This window comes from Falco peregrinus, chromosome Z, assembly GCF_023634155.1.
Source record: "Falco peregrinus isolate bFalPer1 chromosome Z, bFalPer1.pri, whole genome shotgun sequence".
Lineage (NCBI taxonomy): Eukaryota > Metazoa > Chordata > Aves > Falconiformes > Falconidae > Falco > Falco peregrinus.
Genome location: NC_073739.1, coordinates 48,300,838 through 48,327,064, shown reverse-complemented (window position 1 = coordinate 48,327,064; position 26,227 = coordinate 48,300,838). Strand labels below are relative to the sequence as shown.

The following is a 26,227-nucleotide window of genomic DNA, read 5'->3' as shown; positions in this document are numbered from 1 at the left end:
GAGATAATGCCAGCACTGTCTGTTGATGTCCCACTTCTTAACTTGCTTCTTACATACTATAAAAAAATGAGTTAATGGGCAAAATTCAGAAGCAATGAACATTTGCCAAGGGAAGATTCCTCCAAAACCTATGAAATAAAGGTCTCTACCCTCCCTATCACATTTTTTTCCTTTTTAAAGAAATGAACATAAAAACTACTTGGTTTTGCGTACCTACTGACAAAGTGAACTCTCTATAAAATATAAAAGCATGACTATAATAATTCTAGGTGAAGTAATATAACCTTAGCTACAAAGCAGTTACAAACAACTCTGTTACACTACACCTTTTATTACAAATTTATCATGCTTGATATGCATAATTATGTATATGAACTAATACCAAGAAAGTGAAGTCACCATTTCAGAACATGTGTGTTCGAGAATGAGAACATCTCTTACTCCATAGAGTGAAGAAATTATCATCCTCACAAAATTCTTAGCAAAATAATTTTTTATTACAATTCATACAGCATTAGGTTTGTACTGCATCATAAACTTAACAAACTAAAAAAATGCACTTGACTCAAATTTAATATTTTTGTGGTATCCTAGCAATTTTTTTGGTAGTTATTTATTTGTAATTGGAATTCTCACACCTAACCGAAATTTGCTGAGTCGGGTTTTGTGGATTTGCTTTTTTAAAGCCACTTTAGGAATAAATCTTTACTTAATATAGTAATAAAGTATTATTACTATACTAATACTTTACTACCAAATATACTCCTCAATAATGATACATTGTTTGTTCATTAATGCTACAATACCCACCAGTGTAACTGTACCTGAGTAAGAAAAAACATCTGACTGAATTTTATAGCGTGTTATGCCAGAACATGCCACTGAAGAAGTGTCTTCCCAGCTGCAGGCAACTATGTTGGTTAGTATCATGAAGCATTAACAGAACTAACTGTTCCTGCATAGCAAAAAGCATTATCGTATTTTCACTTCCCCTACTCTCTATGTAACGTTGCAACTTTTCACTTTTTCTTTTCTTCATACAACTACATTTATAGGACACACCCTTTATGGATCTTGCTGTAAAATGCACTCCTTTTCCTCAAATGCTTAGAAACCCACCAACACATACTAAAAATTCAAACTATTCCAACATAGTTACCTCTACTACACTGCTTGCTTGCCTTTTGTTAGGTTCCCTGGTCAAAAATAATGACGTGTAGAAGGAATGTGTGAAATTCTGTAGGCACTCATCAACCAGGCTGCCCAGCTCTTTCACCCACAGCACTAACAATAGTGTTGAATCCACAGGCACCTTAGGGAATTGTTCCAGGTTTACTAGATACCTTTTCTAAAAATAAGTAAATTATTTACTTTCTAAATAATAGCCTGTCACTGACTGGAGCTGATTTATTAATAAGCACAGTACCAAAGTGGCAGACATCTTTTTCACCCAGACAGATGTGGTCCACACTGGTCCATACCTCACACACACACAGAATGGTTGGGGTTGGAAGGGACCTCTCGAGATCATCTAGTCCAGGGTCCTCAATCTTTTTAACCAGGGGGCTGGCGCGCGGATGCAGCGGCAGGCAGCCATCTGCGGCTGCTTGGTTTCCCCCCCCCAACCTCCAGCGGGGGTGGGGGCGGGGGGGGGGTCTGTAAATACCAGGGGCCAGACTGAGGACCCTGGGGGGCTGTATCCGGCCCGCGGGCCATAGTTTGAGGACCCTGGATCTAGCCCAACCCCGTGCTAAAGCAGATTCACCAGAGCCCAGACCAGCAGAATCTGCTTGTCTTTGAGCAAACTACAGTATCTGACCCTCTCAGTAAAGCAGCTTGCAGAACGAGAAAACCCTGAATCTGTTTTTTTGCCTTAGTACAGAATTAAGGATCTCCTTTGAGCCTGAAGGTCAACTGTAAGTGGATGATGAACAGAAGTGCAAGTGGATTTGTGTCACTCTACGAAAACCACAAGGGTGTACCCATTAAACCAGTAGTAATGGGTGAGAGGCTGCAAGACAAAGACGGAAACACATCAGCAATTCAGAAGGTTCAGTTTTAAGCACCATCCAAACCCTTCACATATCAGTCATCTATGCAGCACGCGCCTCTCTAGTGCCTGCATTTGTAAAATCCCAGTCACACTGCAGTTGCTCCTCTCAATTCTTTTGTCTTTGAAGAAAAACGGAGAACCGCTGCTGCCCGTAGAAGTTTGTGTACTGCTACATGGCACCTATTTGAATGAATAGGAAATCGGATAGCAAATTAGCTGGCTATACTAAGGGTAGGTAGTGAGTCTTAAGGTTACTGACATAAATTAAAATAAAAGATTCAGCTTCTTTTGAAGACATTAAAAATTAATTCACTCCAAGGCTGACAAGTGTAAACAGTTTTGGGTTTAAAGGCAAATTTGTAAGTTCTCAGCAAGACTAAGAATGACACCCTAACCACAATATCACCAGCGCCACGTCCTATTCCATACCTTCTAAATTTTACAGACTTCATAAGCCATAAGGGACCAGGCATTAAAAGGTCACTTCAGAAATAAATTACTTTCTCCCTCATGGCAAGTTTCTATGAAGTAAAAAACTGATGTTGACACATCCCCACAGCAGGGTATTTATTGTCTGTTCCAGAGAGGGCTAGGAGAATCTGTGAATCTGATGGCAGTAACACAGGCATACAACAGAAACCAGAAAAATGAGAGAACTGAACAGGCAATGCTGGGAAGTCATCTTCTCCACCATGCACACTACCTCTAGCCATAAGCACAAATAAAGGCACCAAACAAGCCATCTCTTCCCAGCCCTTTTTTCCTCTATTTATGTTTCCATAAAAGATGCTTCTGAAAACTGAAGTCCGCTAGGAGAATGATTAAAATTATAAACATCAAGAGCAAATGATGCTTGAAACAGATGAGCAGACATGGTAGATAAACATTTCCAGGAAAGCAAATTCCATAAAAATGGTCTTTCTTCTTGGGTAAGCCTGTGACTTTGGATAGAGTCTCCTCATCACAGCGAGGATTCTAGGAACTACTCCTCCTCCACAAAACTGGCATCATTCACAGAACTGCCCTTTTAACCAGAAAAATAACACTCTGTTTTACTGTAACCCTTTCCTGAATTTACTGAATTCTTTAACACCTACGCACAAAGACTTAGGGTGTGAAATACAAGCATTTAAATCAATTTCCTTCTCTCTCATAAGAAGCATGAAATTCAAAAGAACAAGACCAGAAGTCCGGTATTATTTATCGCCATCTCCCATATGCTCATTCACCACAATGTTAACAGATTTATAAATTAAGTAGACTTGAATAGGCAATACAATTCATCTAGAACGTGTTAAGTTTGAACAGCTGGCAGTCAACATCCTTCAGTTTGAACAATCTGCCAGTAGACAGGAAAAAAGAAGGGGAAAATACAAATACGGTGCACAATTCCACAAATGGGGAATACTCAATACGTATGAAGCAAAACCACACACCACTTACTTCAGATTTGGAGGACATGTTTTCATCCATGTCAGAATCACTGGGATCTACAATATCATCAAATGGCGGTAGAGCAGGCGTCTTCCTTTCCAGTGCATCATTTTCAATTTTGACTCTCCCCACCTTGAGTTGAGATCTGTCCTTTGTCTGGTTTTTGTCAGCTGAACACGTAAGAATCAGTGGTGGGGCACTAGAAAAACTTTTAAATAATGAATCTGAGCCACTTTTTTTTCTTTTTTTTGCAGAAGGTTCATCAGAGTCCAGAACAGATGGCCTTTTTGTAGGGGTCTTCTTTTCTTGCTGCTGCCCACCTGTACTAGTAAGGATGGGGGTGTTTTCAGATTTTGGCTCCTTGGACATGGGTTTGGGTTCCTTGAAGGCCATCTTAGGAACTATTTTTTCATCTTTTAGTGGTTTGTTTTCTTTGGGTTTCTTAGAGGATTCTTTGGAAGATTTGTTGTGTTCCCTGGAAGGTTCTTTGAAGGCACTTTTATGTTCTTTTGAGTCTTTAGAAGTTTTTTCCTTGTGCTCCTTTGTTAACTTGGTCTTGGAAAAACTGTTACTACTGCTGCTGCTGCTACTATTTGTGTTCAGAATCCTAGTTGGGTCCTGCAAAAAAGAGATGCAAAATTTTACTTACAAAAAGAAAAAAGAACCCTAAAGTCCTGAAAGACAGAGACAATATGGACATAGGATTCGTATCAAAAACTGGGAACTGCAGGTTGAAAACCAGAAACTGCAAATGTCTATATAAGAACAGATACAAACCCCATCATTTCAGTCAACTTAGCTGTTACAAAGTGGTGGTACATGAGCAGGTACCACTGCTTGTCAACATCTGGAAGACAAGTTAGCTTTTATTTTTAGAATTAAATGTTTTTTAAGAAACACCCTATGAAGAGCACAAAGATAGTTTAGGAAATGTTAACCATGACCATTAGCTGTCAGAAAAAGAAACCATCGTAATTAAAGATCAGAATAGGAATCATATACTGTCAACAGAATTACTTAGGACCAGAGCAAAATGTGCTCCTGATGACATTTCAGGCAAAGTTTGACTTCTCTGTTGTGTCCTCTCTCCACCTTTTCCCAGATCCTCTTCTTCATACACAATAACAACTCTGGGTTCAGCCTGGTTGTAGAAGACTTGATTTGACCCACAACATCTCAGCAGTTAATGTCTTTTAATGGAAAACTCCTTTACTAAAAAAAGTTTTCTTCCTTGTATTTATTGCTGCTGTCCCTGCTGAGTATTTAACTGCATTTTTTTTAAATCAACTGCTGTAAGTGAGAAGGGTTTCTGAGAGGGTGATGACTCAGACATCCCCCAGGATAGGCAAAAGCAGAAAGAGCAGAGCAGTATCATTCTTCACTCAGTCAAAAAAATTTTGTGGCAGAAAAGTTGAGTGGCAAGGAAAGTGGTGATCTGCAGCTAGAACTGGCAATATGGGAACTGAACCATCCAGAACGGATTGTGCAGGATCCTTTCTTCGGACAATTAACACCCAGGCATTTTCAAAAGATGAGGATAGCTCCAGCACTGCCTACTTTCACTGGAACTGCTAGCAGTGGGTGCGCAGCGTTACAAAAATACCCAGCAGCCTAACTGCACTGTTACAAACACTAAACACCTGTAGCACTCTATCCAGAAACAGGCTTCATTTTTATACTACTTCAAATCCGCAAAGTAACATCTCAATTTACAGGAATCTATGGTCAGCAAGTTTAGGTTGCTTACTTTCTTCCAAGCTGATAGTAAGCATTTCTACCTATATATTGCCTAGCATCTGTGAAACTTTCAGAAAGAAACAGTTCAACAAATATATTCCATGTACTCATTGATTTCCTTTCCCTTTACGTAGAACAGAAGTTTATATGGTATAAAACCAAAAATACTACAACCCTGGGGAAAAAAATCAAGCATGAAACCTGACGTATTGTGAAATTTGTAAAAATCCTAATGCTAGATACAGATTTATACTGAATAGGACTTCATTAACAATACCAAGCTGGAATAACACCAAGAAGAACCCATACTAATCTAGAAAATAGAAGTATGTGAATTTTTATTCTTGATGAAAAACTGTAAGGCTGTTATAGCCCATGAACCTAAGAAACGAGCTCTTCCTGAAAGCAGGATATGGACTGTACACTTGCAGTATGCCAAAGATTCCCATGCTCACTTACTGGATTCACCTTACTTGCTGGAAACCACCTCTTCTAGCTCAAGAATCTTTAATTACTACTCCTTAGGACAAAAGATGACAGAAGTTGGAATATATTTAATTAGGGGTGTCCCAATACATAGTTTTAGAGTCACAGTTTTAATAAAATTCTGAGGTTCAAAGAGAGGATGATGAAAGATGCTTACAATAAAGTGTTCTTCCAACACAATTTTTATGCAAAGAAAGCATTTTGGAACTGGGGAACTACTAAAAAGGTGCTAGTCAGTATAAATATTACAAATGCACTTCTGGGTTTGACTTTCAATAATTTTGTTGGTATTCATCCAAGTCCTTTGCAAGCTGCAGACCAAAGTGGTGCCCAAAATTCTCTCATCTGTGTAAGACTGGATATGCTTGCAACTGTATAAAATTAATGTACAAATCCCTAGTTCTGCTTTATTTTCTAGCCATCCACACATCATTCTACAATGCTAAGAATCTGGTTTTCTTTTTTGACCCTTGCAGTGGTTTTGGCTCCAGTGGAGTCAATTTCCTTCACAGTAGCTTGTATGGGGCTATGTTTCAGAGTTATCAGCACCAAATTGGTGCTGATAGCACACTGAGCATCAAGGTCTTCTCTGTTTCTCACCCCACCCCACTGGTGAGAAGGATGGGTGCATAAGAGGCTGGGAGGGGACACAGCCGGGACAGCTGGCCCCAGCTGACCAGAGGGATATTCCATACCATATGAAGTTATGACCAGCACGTAAAGCTGGGGGAAGAAGAAGGAAGGAGAGGACATAGGGACTTATGGCACTTGCCTTCCCAAGTAACCATTATGTGTGATGGAGCCCTGCTGTCCTGGGGATGGCTGAGCACCTGCCTGCCCATGAGAAACGGTGAATGAATTCCTTGTTTTCAGTGTGCTGGAAACCGAAGGACCAAAGCAGGAGATGGCCAGCCTGAACCCCCATGGGGGCTGAACTAATTCTAAAAATAAAGCCAGTACAACTGCTCTGGAAAAAAAACCCCACTCAAAAAAACTAAGCAGAATTAGCCTGTTTAATGAAAGTTGTGACAACAAGAAGAGAAATGAAGACTGAGAATGCATCCACTTGTGTGCTCCCTGTTGGCAGATAACTACTTATGACTTGTCTAGTCCAGATGTGTTAACTCAGCATTGAATGCTGTAGGACCTGAACAGTTTACACACATCCTATGCGCAAAACCAAGCACTATCTCCCCCCTCCTCTGTAGCAATAGGTGGAAACAAGTAATCAAAACTGATTACTTTGGATGTTTTTTTCCCTTCTCATTACCTTAACTGTTCAGTGAAACACTGAATTTTCACACAGTGCTGCACAAATTATTCAATTGTGCTTTTTATTCAGATGTTTCTTGCATCAGTACTGCAAACGTAATGCTGAGTCAGATTTGGAAATCTACACATCTATATAATATATATGCATCAACATTATCAATGGGCAGAAGTATCAACAATGAACAATATTATGACATTTGAATGTCAGAACATAAAGCAATTCTTCACTTCCCAGGCCAGCAACTAAAAAATGAAAATAAAAAAGCACTAATCATTCCTTGAGATTTTACTTCAATCAAAACTCTCTTCCTGGTGTTTTTTTTGTTGTTTGTTTGGGGTTTTTTGATTTTTAAAAAAACACCACAAACATGCTCCATATTTTATTTTATGCAATACCAGTCCCAAAGGCTGACATATGAACTTTTAATGAACATTAATACTTTTATCTTCACATATCTCTCTACCATGCCAGAGTTTTAAGTGTTGCCCTGGGCAGGAATAAAATATGTGCCATTAATAAACTAGACTGAGTCCTTATGTTTCTTACTTGTCTCCTTACTATGTATTTTAAATTTCTCCAACAGAAGAGATGAAATTTTAGTGGTTTTCCAACAGATAAGAGCTGTGAAATAGGTCCTGGGGTATAGCAGTATTAATTTCAAACAGGAACTTGAGAGCTTTCTTGTCTTTTCAGTTTTAAAATCAGACTTCTTTCCTCTTTCTAAAATATGGAAGCTAGCGCTGTCATAAAAATCACAGTACAAGTATACAATGTACTTATGATATGGACACATACATATACCTCTGTCATGCTCTCTGGGAACTACTCTTTCATTAAGACGGTCAACCCACTGCTTTTATACCTGCATTCATTCTCTAAGTAAAAAAAGTATCTTTTTCGTATTTCTTAAGTTTCTGCTAACAGAAGCCAACAATGACTTAAGAGGAAGATAAAATTTGTAGGACAGAAAAAAACCCATATATATTCACTGGTAAAATTATATTATACCTAATGATGAATGTGGGAGGCTGGTGGGGATGAAATGTGGCTAAATACATTATGTACAGCACAGATCTTAGTGAAAATCAGAATGCACTTTCAATCCATTTTCTTATTTATCAAAATCTAACAGTGTGTTTCAATGTTCCTTTTCCTTCCCACCTTACAGAAGTATTACAAGGAATAAGAGTGAACAATGTATTTCTGCTAAGATGGACAAAGAAAAGGGTCTCTTCTCAAGTTCATATGCAAAATGGAGATCATAGAATTTTGGCAGGTAATATATTTACATACCATAGCTCACATTTGTGTATTCATCAAATATTAAAGCAATCCAAGCGAATGTTAGACTTTTATATATTTAATAACAAACATCAAAAGAGTAACACTGAGGATTATATGCCTGTTAAAATACCTGCAGATGTTTGGTTTTTTTCTTAAGCCAAGTACCACCATATATATTTAGTACTTCAGGATACATAACCCCTTTCATCCAGCAGTACTAACAGGTCTTTAAAAATACATACTTTAGAAGGCATGATAAAAATCTACAGTTTTACCAACAGAGAAAAACTGTGCTACTGTGACTGTTGCACTCAGTTCCTGCTCAGATTTTAGCTAATACAGCTCATGCTGATACATGCCTGATGTATGCTGGCATACATGCCTGATGTACGCTGGGAGCAGTAAGAGCATCAGGTAGGCAGGACAGGCGGTCAGAAAGAGCTAAAAGGGCCATCATGCAGCCATGATCACCTACCTGCAAACTGCTGTCTCCTGCAGCCACCATCTTTGTCTGGCAATTCATAAGAATCTACTAACTCATGGAAATTATATAAACCAAATCTCCAAGCTGGATGATATAAACCATCATCTTACAAAAAAAAAAAAAAACCAACAACTTTTGCAGTAGATCCATCAGCAGCTGGACTACTGAGGCTTTCAGAATTCCCAGTGTGATGCAGTGGACCCTCACACTGTGACAGAGGAGGAAGGATGCGCACCCTCACCTTTGGCTAGGTAACTGATTATTTTATTTTTTTTTGCTCCCAAGTGCATGAATTAAGTGTTACAGGTGATAAGTTATGAAACGTTATGACCTGAGTGGTGAATAAGTAAATTCATGTGATAGACTAGTTTGGGCTAAGGTGACCAAGTTCTGTTTGTTGTGTTTGTTTGTTGTTTTTCTTAATAAGCTCACGAAATAAAGTTTAAATCACAAGAGTACATTGTCCTGTAAATTTGAGAGGTCCAAACAGACCAAGACAGCTACTCAATAGGTAACACTTTTGCAGATTAAAACACTTCTGTAACTCAAGGCAAAAAATGGTGCTGAAATCTCTTTATCTTGCAGGGTTGGATTATGACTTTACACCATAAAATGTAACTCCCAATTTGGTTGAACATGAGTTTGAATAAGCAGTATCCTCTCAAAAGCATTTCAAACTCTCCAGTTGCTGACAGACATTAGGAACCTAATTAGCAAATGGAGCAGCTGGGGGCAGGGAGGGACAGTTCATTAAATTTTATAAAGTCATTAAACCGAGCACACTAGCATGGCCAGGCCAATCTACTGTACTCTGGGTTTAGTCTACAAATTTGTTATTAGTGATCATAAAAACGTGCATTATTTTCATCTGTAATAAAAGAGCATTTCTTCAAATTTTATTCCTATTGAAATAGTGCACCCATCTTAAGCCAATAGACTCGAATTAGTCTCAAATAATGCCTCCTGCTTTTAAAAGGAGGAAGATATGTAAAAGTAAACACTTGCCCAAGGAAATTCAGATTTTTGTGAATGCAAATGTGTTTATTATTGAATAAAAACACTAACTGATTTGGGGGGGGGAGGGGAACACACACACAAGATTCTGAGAGCCTCCACAAATACTGTGGTATTATTCCACATGCTAGCCGCATGGAGATGAAATTACCTGCTGCTAGCTCTTCTACAGATTATTACTGTATCACATATGTACAAAGCCTTCCACACTTCAGCTTGTCCAGCCCACCAAACTATTATGACCATGACACCAGGAGAATTAGAAGCAGATGGAGAATTATAAGGCTCAATGGTTTGACAGAGAAGTCCTAAATGGGGACCATAAAACAGTGTGGGGTTTTTTCCTGGTCACAGGGGAATAAGAGCTTTGGGTTTTTTGTTTATAAAATAAACCTCATTTCACTGCAGCTGGCACTACAGCTCATTCCAAAAGACTTAATGATCACAACAAAACTAATCAAGCTGTTTCTCTGTATTCTGTGCATGGAGTATTTACATAATACAAACAGGCATGGTAATATGCTTTAAAATGCTTTAAAAGCAACACTAGTATCTGTAGCTAGCTTGCACTTATTTCTATATTCTGAAAAAAATGCATAAAGTAAGGTTTCATGCATTTCTGCCTGTCCTCTGCATTTCCAAGACTAAAGCTTTGTTTTAGAATCACAATGCTGGGGTTCACTAATACCATCTTCATTAATTTAAATTCAAAATCTTTGAAGTTCAGAAATACAAATAGAAAAACAAACAAATACAAGCAATATTTCAGTAGAGGATGTGACAGAAAGCTAACTGACAGTTCCCTCTTACTTCATACCGCATTGTATTTTTTTATAAGTGAATGCTAAACTAACAATACTACTTCATTGCACCGGTTTTACTGTCTTGAAAACCAAGCCAAGCATATCAAAGGGCTATTACTGCAGCAGAAAAATCCCTGAATCATCCAGTACAGATGCCTGGAGTACATGCACCCACAGTTTTCGTACAGACAACTTAGATCCAAGAACTACCAAGACCTTTCTACAGCTCCTATTCTAGAGGCATATTTAAATGAAGTTTGGACACTGACGTTGCTCCATCACTGGAATTACTTTAAATGACAAAACCAAAAATCTATTTACACATTGGCTGGAACTCTCCTACCCCCCAACCAAAACAGAAATCCTAAAGACAAAAATCCAAGGGTTCTCAGCTCCCAGGATTTATAATAAAAAAATCCAACTTTTTTGTTATACTAAAATCAAGGTTACTTTATGTTTCCATTTCTCAAAAACATGATGATCTAGATATCTAGCCAGATATATACAGTTCTACGAGACAAGAGTTGCTCATCAGTGTGTGTGTTTTAAGTTGGACAGGAGGAAACAAAGATTGCTGGGGAGAGGGGTAAAATTGAATATTCACATGGACTGACAAGAAATAGTGCATTGATATAACATCTCTTCCCACTGTGAAAAACTCCAGTGAACAGCACAGAAGGTTGAAAAAAGAATGATTTCAAATAGACAGCACTGCTGCTGAACATCCCTGTTTTGAAACCAAATAGTTAAAAACATTCCTGTGTAACAATTTTACAGATATTGAATACAATCCTCAGATGTGATGCACATCTAGCCTTCTGACTCCTGTAACTTCCTGCTATGGGTCAAGTTCTCTGCAGGTAGTTGGGCTGCTTTGGCAAAAATGAAAGATTTCAAACGTTTATTTATAATGATGAGTAAAGCAAACATACAACACTTCCTTCACCCTAATTTGCTCCAAACACACTCCACACTTGTCGGGTTTCTACACCAGACAAAAGTTCAGTGTCCATATACAGTTCAGAAAATGACATCCCAGGTTAGCATTTGCTTATGAAAAAACTTACACTGAAGATTCAAGACTTACCATGGTGTACAGTTACTAGATGGAGCATTAGTGTAGGACTTGGTATCATGTTTGTACCTCCCTGAAATCCTTCTGCAGGTATTTGGGTTGCTTTTTTAGGTCAAGCCTCAGTATGCCTGCTTTGGCATGCAATGCAAGACAAGAGTGAATCAACATTACAGCTGAACCTGAAGAAGTGATCGGGAACCGAACTCTAGAGAGGTATCCAGCCTCTCAAGAACCTCTATTATAGATGGCAAAGTGTCGAAATAACTCATCGTCAGTATCTGAGTAGATGGAGATGCATTCTAGTCTAAAGTCAGTTACCTTCAGCACCTTGCTCCAGCACCTGATATAGCCAGATGCCTTCCTTTTAGGCATTAAGCAGTCATTTTGGCATGCCAAAGTAAGTGCCTTCAGTCTAACCCTCAGACTCAATCTACTGCAGTTCCTCACTAGGAATAATCATACATCCACATATCCTTTAAACGTCACAAGTAGACGTGCATTAGAGGCACTCAGGTAAAATGTAAACCAGGCAGAAACATGTCAAAACAACCTATTTACCCCACCACCGCCATCCCCCACCACCACCGCAACCACCCCGTATCATTACTGTTGTGACACGTTCTCCAATGGACAGACTTAGGCAGATGCATAGTTCATTACCTGACAGTTATTACAAGATACAAGATTTGGCACAGCTACAGAACATGGAAGTTACTGATAAAAATAGGTATTGCCCCTTGTAGTACATGCGGTGCAAGATTAAGTAACATATTTCAAATTGACAAGATGTTAAGAAAGAAAATCAAAATCCGAACAATTTAACAGAACAAAGACACATATGTTAATTCATTTATGAAGAAGTCATTGTGTTGCATTTCTTATTTGAATAAATAACAGGATGCTCTTTATTCTCCCACACCATTAATTCATTTTGTCCAACTGAAGAAATTCTCCACCGTCTCAGAAAGGTCCATTTGTATTATTCAAAAGGTTCATTGGACTATACCTTTTTACCATGTTGATGGTTGGGGATTAAATTTCATGTCCTAGAGACTGATGACACATTGCTGTCTTTGAAACACCTAGTAAAGAATTAACCTCTGAAATTTAAACAAAATTATAAATACTAAAGGACACCAACGTCCAGTTTTCAGTCTACACAATTATCTTTAAGAGTATTCAAAAATACTTAATAAATGAAACAATAATTACAGTATTTTCTCATATTCTTCACATTTCTTTATGTCACACTTCCACCACCAGAATCCCCTAATACTACAAGTGACAATTAGAATTCCTTCTGGGAAAGGAGGAAAACAATCATGCATGTACAAGAAGCAGAAAAGCAGTACCTTCATTGGCACCTCTTCTCACAACCATCCTTGCTCTCCTTGCTCTGTGTTATTTTCATGTGGTAAACAGTTCACAACAATGAAATACCAAAATCACTGGACTGTGTAATGAGATTGCAAAAATAATACCTAGAAGTATTTTTTTATCAAGTTAATTCCCAAGGAAAGCACCACTGACTGAAGTACCTTCTAGCAAAATAAGTCTCACCTTTGGCCCATGAGATGATTTCTTCTTCACTTCAGAAAAAGACAGGGAATTACTGGGCAGGTTGGGGAGATGAAGGCTCTGTCCTGAAGAGAATGATGTGCTATCTGACATCATCATGATCTGTTGTAAGAGGGAAAGCACATCAGTCAAACACTACCAACAGAGACAGTCTCACCTGCCTAAGAACTAGCAAAACACATTGGTAGGAGAATAAAACTTCTCCACCAAAAGTATCCATGTATCTTCTCAACAGGTGATGGGTTAGTGAAACCACACTGCCATCCCCTATTTAATGGACAAATCACATCTTTCTGTTTCCATGCAAATGCAGCAAAGCCCCCTCAGAAAACGGCATAACTTGTTTGATTATGGCTGCTTACACACCATGGCACCTGAGTCCCTAGCACTCTTTCTCTTCTCCTGAGCAATGCCTAGTACTCTTCAAAATGCATCCCACTTTCAGTAAAAGCTTCTGCAGGCTGCTGACATCCCATAAATACGTATGTGCAGCAGTCTTAATGTTCAACTAAAGCAAAGCGAGGAAAGACTGTAATGGGTGTAGGTGGCAAGGTTTGGGTGGTAGGGGTGGCCTCTGTGAGGAGAGGCCAGGGGACTCCCCCATGCCAGACACAGCTGGATCCAGCCGGCTCCAATGGACCCACTGCAGGACATGTCTCAGCCCCTCAGGCAAGATGGTTATGCCTCACGGAACCCAGGTTTACAGGCAAAACACTGCACAGGCGAGGAAAAAAAAGAAAGTGTGAGAAACTGCAGCATGAACACCAAGGTCAAAGACTGAGAGGAAGAGATGCTCCAGGCACTGCAGAAGGTATTTCTCTGCAGTCCATGGAGAGCTCATGCTGGGGCAGTTCCTGAAGGACTGCAGCCCCAGAGAGGCCCGGTGCTGGAGCAGAGGGAAAGTGTGAGGACGGAGGAGTGGTAGAGAGGAGCTGTTATGACTGACTGCCAACCCCATTCCCCATCCCCCTGTGCCTCTCCAGGAGGTGGAGGACATCAGTCTAGAACAAAGCAGTGAAGTTAAGCATGAGACAGTGGTGTTGGGGTGGGGATGGGGTGGTGTTTTCTTTTTTGTTTGTCTTGCTTCTCGCTAGCCAAATCTATTTTAATTTGCATCCAAAAAAAATTATTTTTCACAAGTCACATCTGTTTTGCCTGTGTCATTAACTGGTAAACAATCTCCCTGTCTTTATCTTTACTCATGGGCATTATCATTCTGTCTTCTCCTCTTGCCCTGTTGAGGAGACAGAGCAAGTGACCACGCGCCTGGGTAGGAGGTTCAGCCCTTAGCCAAGATCAGCCCACCACAGCCACACACTGTAAAAACAGCCTGAGGTTTTAACGTGAAACCAGTATAGCTCCGACTTCAACTTCGAACTTCAAGCTTCTGCTTTACCTAGAGCCCAGTAAACTGGATGGCTGGTGAGCAAGCAGCGTTTTTGCTCTAACAAGGATCTAGCTCCCCTTCTTGAGTTTAAAGACTCCTAAGTACAAACATAGTTTCCAGAGAAATCAGCCATCACAGAGCAGTTACCAGACACGTAAAGATGATGCCTTCTGTCTGAGAGAAACTCAGCTAGCTCCTGTCTTCTGCTGCAGCGCTGCTGTGCCTGGATTCTACTGCTTCCTAGCACAGCTCTTCATTTATCTGTTGTTTCAAAACCCTAAATGGCAGTGACAGCTTACTTTGCCTGACAAGCCCTGAAAACCTGGAGAGAAGTTGCAGAGCTCTGCACTTAAAAGGAAACATATCTCTCTTTCCACCAGTTCCACACAAAGTCACAACTGGTTTTGTGGATGCCCAGTGTGGTCACCCTTGCGTCTTCACATGATCCAAACATCCTCTGATACTGGGGACAGTGAGAGATTGACCCATAACGTGCCTCATGCACATTACGATAAAGGAGGAACACAAATAGCAATATTTGGATATCTAGGATGTATATATGTATACTTCATATTTTACGTCTCAAAGTCAAGGTGGTATTTACTGCCTAGAGCTTCTTCAAGACAGTATTTAAATGTTTTAATTTTTTTTTGTTTAAACACTGCTCCAAATGAATCTTGTTGCAGACAACTTTGTTCAAAGATCATGTGGTAGCCTGGAGAATATTACAGGACATGTCTAGGTAATAAAGATTACTTTTACCAGCCTGTAAGTCGAGCATTACCTTTCAACATTGATGCTAGAATCCAAAGGTGGAGGAAGAAGGCAATAAATTTGTTCTCCTTCCTTGACCATGGGTTCATGTATTTTTTAAAAAAATAATAAATTTTTAAAAGTTATTAATGTATTCAAACATTTTGTGAAGTAAGATTCCACCCAGGGCATGTAACAAATTTTCTCCCCAATTCCTCATTTCCATTTCTCAGACACCTAAACCAGAGCCTGGCAGGAGCCAGAACTCTCAAAAATTAGCTGGACAAAAGCAATGGCATCCTTCTTGTCACCATGGTAATATCAACAGCAATCAGCTATTGTGAATTGCAATGAGGAATTTCTTTTAGCCTCACAACTGCTTTTTAACCTCAACTTGTCAAGGGTTTTGATTGAATTCAGCCCAGCTGCATGCAAGAGAAGGCACAAGCTAACAAAGAACGATCAGCAACAAGGACAAGGAAAATCTGTAGCCACATGTGCATACCATAAACCTGCGCAACAGGTAGAGAAAATGCACGTCTCTACCATTATTTCTTCTCACAGACTAAGTCAAATGGGTGATTAAATGAGACTGTTCTCCTTTAACTGAAACTCAATGCAATGTTTTAAATCACAAACTTCACAGAAAATACCAATTGCATTAGAATCAAATCACCTTTCAGCAAAAGTAGACGTGATGTTACCCATTTGTCATGGTTTAACCCCAGCTGATAACTAAGTACCACACAGCCACTTGCTCACTTCCCCCTTCCAGCCGCAAGGAATGGGGAGGAGAATCAGGAAGGAATGTAAAATTCAAGGGTTGAGATAAGAACAATTTAATAGTTGAAATAAAATGAAATAGACCAAATAACAACAACAACAGGAAATATAATCAACATGAGGGAGAAGGACAGAAGAATGAAATCCAAAAGGAACGGAAGAAAGAAAAACAAGTGATGCCCAATACAATACAGTTTAATACCAGGGTACCAAGATATGAGAATTACAGAGTAACTTGTACTAAGAAATATTTCAAGTGAGGTGACTGTCCCACTTAGCACTGCAGTGGTGTGGCCCCACCTTGAGGACTGTGTGCAGTTTTGGGTGCCACAATATAAGGGCATTAAACTATTACTGTGTCCAGAGGAGGGCAACCAAGGTCGTGAAAGGCCTCGAGGGCAAGACATAGGAATAGCAGCTGAGGTCACTTGTTTGTTCAGCTTGGAGAAGAGAAGGCTGAGGGGTGACCTCACGGCAGTCTACAGCTTCCTCAGGGGGGGCAGCAGATGGAGAGGTGCTGATCTCCTCTCTCTGGTGACCAGCAACAGGACACGAGGAAATGGAGTGAAGCTACATCAGGGGGAGTTCAGACTGGACATTAGGAAAAGGTTCTTCACTGAGAGGGCGGTCGGTCACTGGAACAGGCTCCCCAGGGAATGGTCACAGCACCAAGCCTGTCAGTGTTCAGGGAGTGCCTGGATGATGCTCTTAGTCATATGGTTTAGTTTTGGGTAGTCCTGCAAGGAGCACTGAGTTGCACTCCTTATGGATCCCTGACAGCCTGGGATATTCTATGATTCTACGTATCTACGTTGGGTTTTTTTTGTTTTGTTTAAAATTCAATTTTTAAAATGTGTATTTTTTAATACTACCTGGTGGCAGGAATTTCATAATCCTCATGAATGGAAATTCTTTGCACCCATAGGAAGCAGCTAACATTCAATGATGTGAATGACAACAAGTAATGCTTCTAAAAACAGACAGGCCATAACAGGCAGGCTAAAGAGTGGGCCCACTACTCAATGGGGCAAGAGACCTCATGACAAAGAGCTTGGCTTATGTACTAAGTGTTCTTTTAGCCTCTCTTTTCACATGTAAGATCTTGTTTCCTCAGGCCTCCAAGGTAGCCGAGCATCCTCGCAGAGTCTGTAGTGGCAAGTCAGTGCCCTGAAGAGAGGAGGATTGAGTAAGGGTGTACTTCATCCATAGGGACACTCAGGTTCAAGAAACCAGGCTGGATGTAAGCAGGGGTACTAAAGAAGTTGGTCAGTACCATTTGCGAGGGAGCTCTCTGTCAGTCTTCAAAAGGTTGTGATGATCAGGGAAGGTTCCTGATGAATTCAGAAAGGCAAACATCACACTCATCTTCATGAAGGAAGATCTAGGGAGTAACAGTCCCATCAGTCTCACTTCAGTCCCTGGAAGAAGATGGAGAAAATCTTCCTGGAAGCCACCTCCATCCACTGGAGGGACAAGAACATGACTTGGAAGCCACCTCCAGCCACTGGAGGGACAAGAACGTGACTCAGAGCAGTCAGCATAGGTTTAATAAGAACTCAGAACCAGATCTGTGATATATGGACTGGATAAATAGATGATGAGATGGGTGGAGAACTGTTGGGACTGCTGGACTCAAATGGTTCTCTTCAGCTACATGAGGTCCAGCTAGAGGCCAGTGACTACCAGCACCGCTCCAGGATCAACACTTAGTCCAAAACTGTCTGAGGCCTTGATTAACAATTCAGTGGGATCGAGTGAACTCTCAGTAAGTTCACAGATGATACACAGATAGCTGTTTTTCAGAGATGGCCTGTGCTGTCCAGGAGAAGCTCCACCATACTAACATGACTGTTGGGTTAGCAGATGTTTAAGGAAGAGAAGAAAAAGATGAGCTGTTCCATAAGGCATACAGAAACTCAGTCAGCAGGTGATGTGAACTCCCAAGAAAGCCAGCCTGTAATCTAGTGAAGATGGACAGATGATGTCAACATGGTAGAGGATGCCAGTCAAGACAAAGAGGAGAAAGATCAATAGTAGCACTGGTTAATGCAACAACTGCCTGATGTGGCTAGACAGAAACAGAAGAAAATGCAGATGCCCACTGCTGGTTTTCCCTGTCCTGTTCCAAAGCTCATCTGTTCCAGTAACATCAAAGACTGCAGTTTTTGGAGGAGTTATTTGAATAATGGACAACAGAGATGGAACAAGCCACAATCCATTTCACTTTCTCTGTGAAAGGAGAACTGGAGCATCAGTGGGGGCATGTACTTAACACAACACTAAACTTGAACATGAGAAAATGAACCTCCGTAATTTTGCATGCTCTGGTTTACGCTGTAACTGGGAGGCTTCCTACACCACCACTAATAAGCTGTTCCATGCAAGTTTTAGCTCAACATAGGGAAGACGTGGTAACATCAAAATAAGTTTTCACAAGATCTCATCCTAATAATGTATCTAAGAAAAATTTATGAAAGCAATGCAAGACTAAAACATATTAAAGCATACATATCAAATGAATATGATGCTGGTAGTATCTACTATGGTAAACAACACCTGCTGCAGAGCAAAAGAACAAGTCTACATAAACTATGCTTTACTTTCATTGCTGTTATGGACAGATGTATAAGACAGCTTCCCCCCGTCGTGGTTTAACCCAGCCAGAAACTAAGTACCACACAGCCACTCACTCACTCCACCTACCCCGCAGAGGTATGGGGCGGAGAATCTGGAAAGAATGGAAAATTTAAGGGTTGAGATAAGAACAATCCAATAAAAATACAATTAAATAGGAAGAAAAAAAACCCCAAACAATAATAATAATAATTATAATGAAAAGGAGAGAGAAAGGAAGATGAATAAAATCCAAAAGGAAGGGAGAAAAAAAGTGATGTACAATACAGTTGCTTGCCACGTGCTGACCAATGCCCAGCCAGCCCCCCAGCAGTGACCAGCAGCCCTGGCCAACCCTCCCCAGTTTACATACCAAGCATGACATCCCATGGTATGGAATACCCCTTTGACTGTTCCAGGTCAGCTGTCCCAGCTGTGTCCCCTCCCAGTCTCTTGTACCCCTCCTCCAGCCCTCTGGCTGGCAGGGCCTGAGAAACTGAAAATTCCTTGTCTTGGTATAAACATCACCCAGCAACAACTGAAAATATCCACTGCTATCAACATATTCTCAGATCAAATCCAAAACACAGCACTGCACCAGCTACTAAGAAAAAAATTAACTCTGTCCCAGCTGAAACCAGGACATTCCCCCCAACATTTTTCTCACCAGTCCACCCCATACAGAGAGAATCTTCTCCTTTTGTCATATGTGCCAACAAAGCATTATGCATATCAGCATTCAAACTGATCTGCTAGTAGCGGTATCTTGCCTCTAGTTTACCAAACACCTACTTTAGCCTGCAGCTGTTGAGCTTGTATTTAAAAAGTCTGTCTACCAGCTGCTTTAAATAAAAGACAGCTTCCTGGGCAAGGGCAAAGAAAAACTTATTTAAAAAAAAAACCAAAACAAAACCAAACAACGAGAAGAGAAAATCCACTGGTATTCACATTATTGGGCAGGAATGCTCCTACCTGCTTGATCAACCTGAACTGAGCAATCTCCATATTACCTGACCTGCAGGCACCTTCTTAACGGCATTCCAGTTTGCTACTCAAGACAACTGAGTGCTATGGAATGAAAAATTGCCACGTGTTTTATTTATGTAGTTCCATGTACTGCTGAACAAAGGAAGGGATCAGGGAACAACAACTGTGCAGTACCAATTATCTTAATACAATCAGGAACCCTTTTCCACTATCCTTTTCCCAGCATTTTGGGAAAAATTATGAAATTATAATACCTGTACATAAACCTACTAACAACAGATTCAGAAATCTCCTTACAAAAACCTGACCTAAGACAACACTTATCTACCAACACATTTGGCAGCTTGGAATATACAAGCACCCAACAAGAACCACTCACTTTCAGAACACAAAACTTTGCTTTTCAGATCCCAGTACAGAAAGCATGAGGAACAGCAGGAACAGCCTCAAAATGTTCCATGGAAGCTGGTCTTCTCTTGTTGCCAGTATCTACAAGTGCACATTGTGCCACCCCGATGCATGGGAGTCATGTATCTACCAACCCACATACGCACTTACACAGGTAGAAATTACAAGAGCTGTCACAGTTGCTCCAGATAAAACAATCACCTTATTAAGGCACATTAGAGCTTCTCCAGGGGAATGAATCACTACCAAAAAGCTGTTGCCTGTCTCCTATTTTTTCATTTTCCTGAATGAAAGGAGGCTATCAACAAAGCTGGAATAATCTTGCATCAAACAGATCCACACCAAAGTACCTGTTGTATTTTCATTTCCTGAGCTGGTAATCTACAAACACCTTCATATAACAGAACTCAGAGCAGGTTGGTGAGCTTCCTCACAATGTGCTGCAGAAAAATTCAAATAGTACTTTCAGTAAAGAGCTATGAGGTATCTGCTAGAACTCTGGGGAAAAGGAACCATTATTATAACGTTTGTGCAGCACTGAAGATGAATTCTATTCATTGTGCATCAGTGGCAGATAAACGGACTTCTTTGTGTGGTCCTGGGTTGCCGCACCCATGGTGTTTTACAGTGAAGAATGAGCTCATTCACCACTGAAAGCACTAAGAGTAACAACAAAAATCCATTTGTCCTGATAAACTATTACTGCTATTTAAACCAAAAAACTCATAAGGGAATAGAAAACCTTTTAGAATTATTTTATTTGCTTGAAAGTAAAGTAATACATAGTTTAAGAAAATTAAATCACTTAATTATTAAAAGCACAAGATTAAAGATAATCCCTTCCCTAGAGCAGCATTATACTTAAGGTTGGCTCTGGGTAGAAGCCAACTATTCCAACTGACACAAAGGAATTGCAAGGAAAGAGGGAGAATAAAGAAAAGAGGGGAATCCCCATGATTTCATCTTCATTACATGAATTAGGAACGTAGGTTTTAGAACAGGCATCATGCAGGTTTCTCAAGTGACTGAAAAGACATTTCTCAACTGTGAAACAGTTAAACCACAAAGAATTGAAAAAAACCTCAAAGAACACAATGCAGTGGTTTTGGCAAAGCCTGATCTTTTACCTTGGTAGGTAAAATTTTCTAAAATTTTCTAAAAATCCTACCCCTTTCAGAATGATTCTTTCTGTCTCTTGACTCATTAATACACCAATTCTCTTCAAGGAAAGAGTAGTCTTAATATAGAAGCAGAACTGCTTGTATTTCCAGATTAATTTTACAGAAAGCAGAGAAAAAGGACACCTCTATTGCTACAACGAATTGTTACTACTCTAAAAGTGACCTATTCCTTGCATTCTCTAAATCTGAAACCTCAAACTGTTACCGTTAATAGTCATGTGCATTTGTAATAACCTTATGAATTTTACTATTTTTTCCATAGTGGTAACTGCTTTCTAAGAAGCATCTATAAAGCTTTTCCTTTTATGAAAGAAAATTCAGCTATTAAATGTTGTCTATATATTCCTGGATTAAACGACTAATTTTCAGTCTCCTTCCAAAAAGGTGGGAGTATTAAACAATATAAATATTTTTATTTATGTATTTGAACCTACTGGAGAAAGGGCTTTATCAAATTGCTGTCTTATCATGGACTGAAAATACTTACACTACCTTGTCCTGCAAGAATCAAAATTAAGTTATTCATAACATCGTATTCAAACAAGCGATGCCTGAGTAAGCCTGTGTTTCCAGCAGCAAAATTCAATTCAACTGGGAGGTAGCTGTCATTCAGCATCTTCAAAATTAATTTCTTTCTGTCTTAACAAGCAGATTAGGTATAATTTTCAATTTTCTCTTGAAACTGAAAAACATGCAAGCCAAAAAATCAACAGAAGCAGCACTACTGCTGACAATACAAAACACATCAGTGGTGTCAGACCCTGTTTATAAACGGTTTTAGTGGGATTCAGCATTCAAAATCTACTTCAAATTTGAAGATTATTTTTTAACGACTGTAACTTCCAAGTCATCCCTCTCCCCATATCCATACACAGGAATCACAACACTGCCTATTTTCCCTCAGGCTCTTTCACATTTAAAGGCTGAAACTAATCAGAAAGGTAACTGACAAATCTAGGAAGGAATGACCATGTAAGGATCAATGCTTGCTGGTGTTTCCTTGATTAAAACTTGAATCCTGCTGTACCTACTCATGCATAATTTCATGCTGTGTCTAGAGGATAAAGCTCAGTAGGAGACTACATGAATATAGTTCTGTCACTACCAGTAACTTGACGATTTTCTCAGTAAGAATTGGATTAACTAGAAATCATCATTTGTATACAGGGTGTCTTGGGGGATCTCAAGCAACAGGTTGGATTATGGTACACACTGCTAATTCACAGGAATCATATCTGTATACATGGTACCTTCACATCATTAGGTACTACACTGAGTAAATGGCACAAGAAATTTCCACAGCAGACAAAGAAATGTCATTTTGAATACATATGCAAAAAGATGGAACATAAACAATTACACTGAATGGTTTGATTGAATTTGCCCATTGTACTCTTAAAAGCATTTTATTTCTCCTGTAAACATTTCTTTTTACATTTATTAGAACAAGGTCAACTGGAAGTAGGTAAATGTAGAGACGGACTTGAGCATTAATATCTTTTCAGGGGGTGGGGGAAGCTCGATGTAGAAAATATGTTTCTGAAGGTGGAAAACTTGGACAAGACTGAACTGAAGGTTCCCATTTACCTTCCCGACTACAGAAATACAATCTCTGTAGCCAAATCATATCCTTCTTCTTGTAAGGACTGAAAAAGCAATTCTCTTGGAATTACTGGACAGATTGGAAGTCAGCAAGGTGGTAATTACTAATGATGACTGACTGCACAGTTATGCTTCAATTCTGGTGGTATCAAGCTAAACGCTGAGAGAAATATTCCACATAATTAATCTACATGACTGGCACCACGCTTCATGTCCTGTGTCCTTGCTGCCTTAACTAAAGTGGCCGCAGTGCCACTGCAAAACTGTGCTACAGTTGCATTCACACTTGTTTAACTACTTGGGATACTCAAATGTTACTCTTATTCTCTCCTAGTGAACTGCAGGATAACCGGCCAGGCCTTCGGGCACATGAAAGATGGGGAAGGGTAATTGTAACAATGGAGCGGCAGACTGCTAGCACTTAATTTTAAAACAAAAGACGGGGTTCTTAGCCTTAAAGACAACATTGGCTGTAGCAAGTTTCCCTGACTGGTTTGCATTTGGAATGCCACAACGTGTATGTGTGAGGGAAAAGGGGAGTTGTGAGCATCCAAGCAGTAATTCAAGGAATATGCAGCAAGAGATCAACACATAGACAAGTCTATACTAAATATAGCAGCACGCAGGTGTCAGATGAGCCTGTAGTCTTCCCTTCAGAATGACACACTATCTGTAATAAACATGTTTATGCAAACGAGAAATCAAGAATCATATTTAGTAGTTTACACCAGTGAAATGACACGGTCCATGAATTTTGCTTGGAGAAAAACTAATGAGAAATCAGGGGTTTGAGGTGCACAGAAATCAAGCAATTTACACCATTATTTAAAAGCATGTAAGCGAAAGGCTGACATCTTGGAGTGCTTTTCTTAAAGCTGCCACTCAGTGTTTTACATTAAAATGGTGTCTCATTCCTTTTGAAGGACATAAACTTCATTTTGCCTTATTTGTTCTACTTTTTCTTGAAGACAGCCATAAGCCAGAAGATTTGCTTTGACTTACAAGTGCGTGCAAACCCCATCTTGTACTTTATTACCCTGTAAATGTTTTTCTGAGCTTTTCTCAGCCTAAATCATGGAAGTTACGTGTGAGTTAATGTTTTGTGAATTCTTTGTCTATTCTACTTACATTCAGAAGCAAGAGCCAGCTTTCCAGGGCTCCTGAAACACTCAAAGGAAAGCCTGAGTGTAGCACTTCATGAAAGTGTAACAGGCCTTTAATGCTGGGAGATGGAAGCCCTTCATCGAGACTTTTTAATAACAAGACAGAGTACCATTACATCATCTCTGCCAAGTTGGTCAAACTCCTAGGTCAGAAAGCCTACAGAAGGAAGCATGCAACACTGACAGGTTCAAAAGAGACCCATTTCTTGGAAGGAAATTGGGAAAACTGAGAAGGAAAAAAAGAGACACACACACACACACAAAAAAAAAAAAAAAAAGGCAAGCAGTCCGTAGCCTCCAGAAGACAATGACACAAAGCATTTTAGGAATGACCACACCGAAATATTCAGGGAAATAATTTTATCAAAAAACTCATGTTTTCACTGTTCACAATTAGGCAGTACTTTTGCTTTTGTTACCTCATGAAACTTAAAATTAGAAAGCACAGAAAGTGAGCAATAAAAGGGATGCTGCCTATTTTTACCTTTTTAGCCACCTCCCAATGTCCCTGCTGGTATCATTTAGATTTATTATACTTGTGGGTAAAACTTGTCCATTGACAACTGACCTGGTATGATTAATATTAAAGCAGTAGCTCATGAAGTTTTCCAGAACACAATCTTGACGTTTTATTTGCAAACACAATAAAGAGCCAATACATTGTCCAGACATGGATACCCTCTTGTGCCTAATAAATGCAAACACAAAACACAGCTCGTGCTTCTATTTCAATACAACTATAGTTGTAACAGTTCTCCAGGAGGATAGCAAGGTCCTTCAGACTGCATCTGTGACTACTTATTTTTGCTTTGTTTTCAAAGACCTTCTTCAGCAGACTGAATATTTTCACACTAGCTACCTCTTATCTCCAGCCCAGAGCCTACTATTTTCTAATCCTGCCAAACAGGACTACCCATTTTTGTTATGAATGGTCACAAATGCAAAGCATTGGCATTTAATGTTAGTAAACCCGCAGTATGAAGGCTTGCTTTACATCTCTTATCAGTGACCTGGAGGAGGAGACAGAACACACTTGTGTTCATGAGATTCGCAGATGACAATCAGCTGGGGAAGGGAAGCAGCTAACAAGAGCAGGGCTCCCACCAGAAGGTGACCCAGACAGTGTGAAGCACTGGGTCAACAGCAGCCTCGTGAAATACAACCAGGACAAATGCCAAGCACCAAGCCCTGTTCCAGCAAGGCAGAGCTGCAGCCATGAGGCTAGGCCTGGGAAACAGCTCTGGGACATGGTCCTGGGCACTGGAGGGCAGTGAGCTGAGCCGGGGCCACCCACGTGCCTGGGCAGCAACAAGGGCCAGCAGTGCCTGTAGTCTCATGAGCAGGTCACAGCTCTGCAGGCCAGGGGAGAGCAGGGACTGCACCTTGTGCTTGGTGCTTATCAGACCCCATCTGTGTACTGCCTTCAGTCTGGGTCCCTGACACAGAAACACCACCAACAAACTGGTGGGAGGCGAGAGGAGGCCACTGAGACTGTGGGGCTGGAGCCCTTGCCCTGCCAGGAGAGGCTGCAGGATCAGGGCTGCTTCAGGTGGGAGGAGGGACAGCTTTGGGGGCACCCAACAGCATCCCCAGCACAAACTGGAAGGAATGGAGGAGACAGTCAGGCTTTACAGGGTGGTGCGTGTAGCAGGAGGGCAAGAGGCAGAAGCACAGGATGACACAGTTCAGACTGGAGACAAGGAGATGCCTCTTCCTCACGAGGACAGCCCAGTGGTGGAGCTGGGGCCCAGGGAGGCTGCCCCACCTTCAGCCAGGGGAGGTTTCACACCCTGGAAAGGAGGGGCGAAGCCCTGAGCAGCCTGGTCTGACCCCAGGGCTGAGGCACTGGTGGTCCCTGCCAGCATGAACTATTCTGCCACTGTGTGTAACACAGCAGAACAGTTTCCACTAATGGGCAAAGTGTAAATCTAAAGGTTTGGCCCTCTCCTCCCTCCAAACGGGCAAACTTCCTTTGGGCTCCTTCGTATCAATTAATTCTACCAACATGTACAGAAATCTTGGTAAATTTTCTGGTTCAGACTGTGTAACATATATAAATTCAAGTAGGTTTATTTATACTTACAGTTTTTGAGCTGTTCTACCTTATAACTATTGAATTTATTCTGCTT

At 40.3% G+C, this 26,227-nt stretch overlaps 1 protein-coding gene across 4 annotated transcripts in view; it reads right to left on the bottom strand.

The window, feature by feature from the left end:
* MLLT3 (MLLT3 super elongation complex subunit) overlaps positions 1-26,227 on the bottom strand; it is a 138,578-nt gene that overhangs the window by 37,856 nt on the left and 74,495 nt on the right. For all 4 annotated transcript variants that reach the window (XM_055791183.1, XM_055791184.1, XM_055791186.1 and 1 more), the window contains 2 exons: positions 13,204-13,323; positions 3,497-4,105 (listed from right to left, as the gene is read on the bottom strand). In XM_055791183.1, the coding sequence (XP_055647158.1) occupies positions 3,497-4,105; positions 13,204-13,323 (729 nt within the window). The remainder of the gene's footprint in view (positions 1-3,496; positions 4,106-13,203; positions 13,324-26,227) is intronic.